Consider the following 6,680-nt stretch of genomic DNA (forward strand, 5'->3'; position numbering starts at 1 on the left):
CCTGATTTCAAACTATATTACAAAGCTATAATAATCAAAACAGTATGTTAGTGGTATTAAAACAGAGACATAGGTCAATAGAATAGAGAGCCTAGAAATAAATTTTTGCGTATATGGTCAATTAATTTCCAACAAAGGTACCAAGAATACACAATGGGGAAAAGACAGTCTATTCAATAAATGATGTTGAGAAAATTGGATAACCACATGTAAAAGAAAGAAATTGGGCCCTTATCTTACACCATACACAAAAATAAACTCAAAGTAGGTTAAAGACTTGAACATAAGACCTGAAACCATAAAACTCCTAGAAGAAAACACAGGCAGTAAGTCCCTTGACATTGGTCTTGGCAATGAGTTTTTCTGATTTGACACCAAAAGCAAAGACAACAATAACAATAAAAAATAAACAAGTGAGGGGCCAGCCTGGTTGTGCAGTGGTTAAGTTCGCACATTCTGCTTCAGTGGCCTGGGGTTCGCTGGTTAGGATCCTGGGTGCAGACCTACACACTGTCAAGCCACGCTGTGGCAAGCATCCCACATATAAAAAGTAGAAGATGGGCTCAGATGTTAGCTCAGGGCCAGTCTTCCTCAGCAAAAAGTGGAGGATTGGCAGCAGATGTTAGCTCAGGGCTAAACTTCCTCAAAAAAAATTAAAATAAAAAAGTGAGACTGCATCAAATTAAAAAGCTTCTACATGGCAAAAGAAACTATCAACAAAATGAAAACGTAACCTACGGAGTGGGAGAAAATATTTGCAAACCACATATCTGAGACAAGTTAATATCCAAAATATACAAGGAACTCATACAACTCAATAGCAAAAAAACAAATAAGCCAATTAAAATGAGCAAAAGGGAGCTGAATAGACATTTTTCCAAAGAAGACATGTAAATGGCCAACAGGTACATGAAAAGGTGCTTGACATCACTAATCATCAGGGAAATCAAATCAAAACCGCAGTGAGATACTACTTCACACATATTATGATGTTTGCTATCAATAAGACAAGCAATAACAAATGCTGGAGATGGTGTGGAGAAAAGGGAATTCTTTCACACTGTTGTTGGGAATGTAGACTGGTACAGCCATTATGAAAATTGTGCGGAGATTCCTCAAGAAATTAACAGTGGCACTGCCATATGATCCAGCAATCCTTCTTCTGGGTACATATCCAAAGGAAGTGAAATTATCTCAAAGAGATATCTGTACTCCCATTTTCATTACAGCATTATTCAGAATAGCCAAGGAATGGAAATAAACTAAGTGTCCATTAATGGATGAATGGATAAAGAAGATGTGGTATACACGTGCACAACAGAATATTATTCAGCCATAAAAAAGAAGGGAATCTTGCCATTTGTGACAACATGGATGGACTTTGAGGGCATTATGCTAGGTGAAATAAGTCAGACAAAGAAAGGTAAATATTGTATGATATCATTTATATGTGAAATCTACAAACTCATAGAAACAGAGAGTAGAATAGTGGTTGCTAGGGGTCAGGGGGTGGAGGAAACGGGAGATGTTAAAGGGTACAGCCTCCAGTTATAAGTTGAATAAATTTTGGAGATTTAATGTACAGAATACCAAGTATAGTTAACAATACTGTACTATATACTTGAAAGTTGCTAAGTGAGTAGATCTTAAATTGTCTCATCACCAAAAAAAAAAAAAAAAACTTGTTATTATGCGAGGTGATGGATATGTTAACAAACCTTATTTTGGTAATCAATTTGCAATATTATGCACACCAGATCATCACACTGTACACCTTAAACCTACACGATGTTATATGTCAGGTATATCTCAATAAAGCTGGGGAGAAAAGCAAATCTCAAAATTTTTTTGAAAAAAAGAAAAGAAGCCACAACAGAAAATAGAAAAAAGAAAAAAAAAAGCCTCTTCAAATTTACAGAAAGAAGTTTAACTGGAATTTAAGTAGCTCAAAAAACATAAAATGAAAAGGACTTGGAAATATCAAAAGAGCAACCCTCATTTGAGAAGTCCAGAGTAATGTTTCTCAACATCAAATCTGGCACATATGAAAAAAGAATGTGCTTACAAAATTTTTTATAAAATTCTGAAAAACTCACTTAAAAATATCACAGGCTCTTGGTTACCGAGGTAATGAAGGACACGAGAAAAATCTAACGATTATAGGGCATCAAAGCTTAACCAGGTTTGGAATTACTAATATAGAGTTTTCACTAAACAGAGAAATACACTAACCAAACAATTTTTTAAGAGAATAATCTCACCATTTCAGCACATTGCAACTGAATTGTAGCTAGACAAAATATTCTCCCAAAAGTTACCATAATCATAGAAATCGAGATGTCCTTTAATAACAGGCATCCTAGAATAATCCAAAATTACTCTTTAAAAATGATGATAGCTTGTAACATAGTAACTCAACTTTATTCTAAGTTTCCTTTCATCACAAGTTCAGAGCGATGCTTCCAAAGAACTCATCGCATTCTAAGTTGAAATGGAATAAAAACTAAATGGGAATATGCCCTCACGGCCATCTAAGGATATTTTTCTTTACGTTCCCTCACCTTTTTTAATACATCGTCCATGATTATCTTTATTGAAACGAATATTTTTACAAAGGAAATAAATTTCCCTATTCAGACATTGAAATATAAAACACGCAAGAAGAATGAAAACAGGGAAGAAATGCTTGTCTCAGAAGGAGTCAAGTGGAAAGACAATAAGAGAGATGATGAATTATGAGAAAGAAATCACTACAAAACTTTAGATTTGTGACTAAAACTCAAAGAATTTAAAGTAGGTGAAAGCACTGTAGAAAATAAAATGCCTTTTCCACTAGAAGCTACATATAGCTTTATCCTTGTCAACAGGATTGGGTCTAGAAAGGATATTTTAAGTAATTATTTCAATCATAAACTTACTTCATTTCAAAATAGGCATTTTATACACTCTAGCTTTGAATGAAAATATCACAAGTATTTTAAACCACTAGTTTTTATTGTTCATTTTCCAACCTGCAGTCCACTTCTTGGGGGCTCCTTTCATTTGCCTGTTCACAATGCTGCTTCCAAATGCCCGCCCTTTTCTGAAGTATGCGCTTCCAGACCTCCTGACTACGGTGGAGGAGGAGCCCCTATTTCACTTGTATCTGGATGACACCGTCTATTTCAATAGTAGAAACCTGTCCTTTCACGTTAGTAGACAAATCTGCAGGAACAGGGTCCAGTTGTAAAGGCTCTTCATACTTTGGCTCATCTTTCAAAAGCACCGATCCTAATTTTACCACTGAGACATCTGTTGTCTCGGGAGACTGATATTCAGTAGACACATTGTCTACCAGAGCCTCAGCTGTAGGGGTTTGTTGAGATGGTGGAGGCTGAACTTCAGCAGGGGTATCTTTTATAGAGATTTGTGAGATAGAATTGGGCTCTTCAGCTGGTGGAGGCTGTCTGTCCACAGGGACCATTTCTGAAGTAGTTTCTTCAGTTAGTGGAGGCTGAAGTTCAGCAGGGGCCTCTTCTGCAGGGACTTCCTCAGCTGGTGGAGACAGAAGTTCAGCTGGGGTCTCTCCTGCAAGGGCCTCCTCAGCTGGTGGAGACTGATCTTCAGCTGGGGCCTCTCCTATAGGAGCCTCCTCAGCTGGTGGAGACTGATCTTCAGCTGGGGCCTCTTCCATAGGAGGCTCCTCAGTTGGTGGAGACTGGTCTTCAGCTGGGGCCTCTCCTATAGGAGGCTCCTCAGTTGGTGGAGACTGGTCTTCAGCTGGGGCCTCTTCTGCAGGGGACTTCTCAACTGGTGGAGGCTGCAGTTCAGCTAGGGGCTCTTCTGCAAGGGCCTCCTCAGTAGCTGGAGGCTGAACTTTGGCAGGGACCTCTTCTGCAGTGGTCTCCTCAACTAGGGGAGGCTGAAGTTCAGCAGTGGCCTCCTCTGCAGGAGCCTCCTCAGCTGGTAGAGGCTGAAGTTCCTCTAGGACCTCTTCTGCAGGGGCCTCCACAGCCGGTGGAAGCTGAAGTTCTGGGGCCTCCTGTGTAGGAGCCTCCTCAGCTGGGGAAGGCTGTATTTCAACAGGAGCCTCTTCAGCTGTTGGAGGTTGAACTTCAGCATAAGGCTCTTCTGAAAGAGCCTGTTCTGTAGGGGCCTCCTCGGCTGGTGGAGGCTGAAGGTCAGCCGGGGTCTCTTCTGCAGTGATCTCCTCTGCCGGTGGAGGTTGCACTTCAGGAGAGATCTCTTCTGCAGTGGGAGGCTGTACTTCAACTAGAACGTCTTGCTCATCTTCTAAAAGTACTGGAGTACTTTTTATGCTTTGTTGACTAAATGAAGATCTGCTGATACTTTTCTGCCTAATTTCTTCACTGCTACACGTTGTGGGTTGAAATTCAGGATGTTCACCAGCAAAAACCTTCCCTGAGGATTTAGGTGTCTGCTCATCTTGCTTTGAATTTGGAAAAGAACTACCTGGCCTGCAAATAACCACTATTTCTGATTCACTAAAGTATGTCTGCTGTTCCTTGTCCACTTTTTCTCTTTGAGGAATGTTCATCATTATCCAATCTCCAGTACAACTGGTCTGCTAAGATCTGTCAATTTTGAGTTGAACTGCGGGTCTGCTTGGTGAAATTTCCACTTCATGAACACTGTCTGGAAATTCAGGGGCTGCCTCTCCAACAGCAGCTGGCTTTTCATCAGGTATCACTGTTTCACCAACTGACTTGATTTCTTCTTTTTTCTCTTCTGCAATAGGGTCTGTCTGCAGAGATTTGTCAGTCATATCCTGTACAAGCTTTCTCTTCACCCAAGTTTGCTGAAGTTGAGAAGATACTCTGAGAGACTCATAGTTGACTTTGCTTCCATGAATATTACCAATACTAAGGGTCGCTTTGGGGCCAGATGATTGTGGCATGGGCGAGTGCTTCTTTTTCTCTGGCTCTTCAGTCTGCTGGGCTTTGTCTACCATTGGCTGGCTGGGTCGTCTTCTCTTTCGAATTTCTTGCCTCCCTGATGAGATAGGCTGATCAGGTTCATCACTTTCTTCCATTTCTAAGACTGGTGAATTTCAAATTATTAATCTTCAAGTAGTTAATCATTAAGAATTCACAAATGTACCAGATGGGTAAGCCTTTGCCTTTCTTCATTAAGTGTTGTTCTGTTGAGCTCCCTCAGAGAAAAGTAATTCATGTATTATTGCATTCTGTACTACACTCTTGTTGGACCCCACCTTAATCAGTAAGCATCTTTCTTATTTAATCTCTGGTATGACTAAATCTCACTTCTAGAAGTTTCCTTCAAGGGTCTATGACATCACAGCCAATTCTCCTTACAAGGTTCCATTGGTGGTATTCCCAGCACTTTTGAACATATTAAATACTCATGGACAATGGCTGCAAGTGAGAAAATCTACTATTTGAATCATTCAAGTTGATAAAAACATTTATCTGTCAAAAAAACATCAAGTAAGTTCCAGAAATGCTACTCTCTAATAGTTGAAGCTGACACTTTTGAACTCTCGATTCTGTTCTTTTCATCCTACTATCTTTGATAGTGTGCAGAACACAGAATGCTGCAGCCTGTTTTCAGTTGTTGGAGAAAATGACTGATAACATATGTGACAAAGTTCTATCAATCTATGTTTATTTTATTTGAAAGAAGGTTAATATTGTTTGAAAACTGAGTTCTGATGTCCACATCCATGTAAGCTCTTTTCCTATGTGTTTAGCATTCAGTAACCACAAGAGCCTACTATCCAAATATATACATAAATAAGTAGCATTTATGCCTTCTCAAACATCTTGAAATATTTTTCTTTTCAACTTTTTCAGAAAATAGCTCGATCTAAAGTCTGCCAAATACAGGATGTTGAGCCTAAATATACGTCAAGTGAAATAAAATGCATTATTTGACAGTCACTATATCCTCTGTTGAATAACCACGTGGGAAGGAAGTCCCCAGTGAGGATAAAAACTTTAAATTGAAGCTCTGAAAAAGAAGAACTCCAGTTAAGCAAATTGTAACTGGCATTATGATTTGGAATATAAATAAAACTTTAACTTAGACATTAGACAAAATTTTACTGGAAAGATGGAGATTGGTCAAAAGATGTGCAAAAACATGTTCCTTTAGTCTAAGGAAAGCTAAAGAGGAGAAAATAGACTTTAAAAAGGTAGTCACAAGAGATAAAGTGGTAAATATATCTGAACAATCATTATGACTTCATTAACCTGGAAATATTTTTAAATTTCTTTATGCTGTTTTGCCCCTAGGAGATATAAAAATACCATTGACTAATTCCCCTTGTTTGACATGCATTAGTCATAATTGTGGCTAGGTCATCTTAGCAAAATAAATGAGCACTTTCCACATTCTTTGACCTAGCCCCTAAAACAGCCTCTGTCTCTTGGCAGACATCAGCGAATATTTGTCGAGTGTAATTGGAGGAATGTGATGAGAAACCATGCTGCTTGTCCTACCTCTCAACTTGCTCGGCTCTCATTTTTTTCTGTTATGCTACACTGTGTTCTATCTTTCTAAGATTTAATAAAGTGAATTAAAACAATAGTTATTTTATAAAAGAATTGACATAGGTTGCTGTAGTTTGAAAACCAGGTTGTTTATCAACGACTTGGTGGTCTGGTGCTCCTCTCAATTGCATCTGTCAAACACTGAATGTGTATTTTGTAATCAAGTCT

The 6,680-nt window shown here is 38.8% G+C and overlaps 1 protein-coding gene across 1 annotated transcript; it reads right to left on the bottom strand.

Moving 5' to 3' along the window:
• Nucleotides 1-2,924: 2,924 nt before the first annotated feature.
• On the bottom strand, nucleotides 2,925-5,341 carry FSCB (fibrous sheath CABYR binding protein). Its single transcript, XM_008543389.2, has one exon. It carries the CDS (start codon nucleotides 4,538-4,540, stop codon nucleotides 3,131-3,133), a length of 1,410 nt encoding a protein of 469 aa, XP_008541611.2. The 5' UTR covers nucleotides 4,541-5,341; the 3' UTR covers nucleotides 2,925-3,130.
• Nucleotides 5,342-6,680: the final 1,339 nt, after the last annotated feature.

The sequence above is a fragment of the Equus przewalskii genome, chromosome 1 (assembly GCF_037783145.1).
Source record: "Equus przewalskii isolate Varuska chromosome 1, EquPr2, whole genome shotgun sequence".
NCBI classification, from domain to species: domain Eukaryota; kingdom Metazoa; phylum Chordata; class Mammalia; order Perissodactyla; family Equidae; genus Equus; species Equus przewalskii.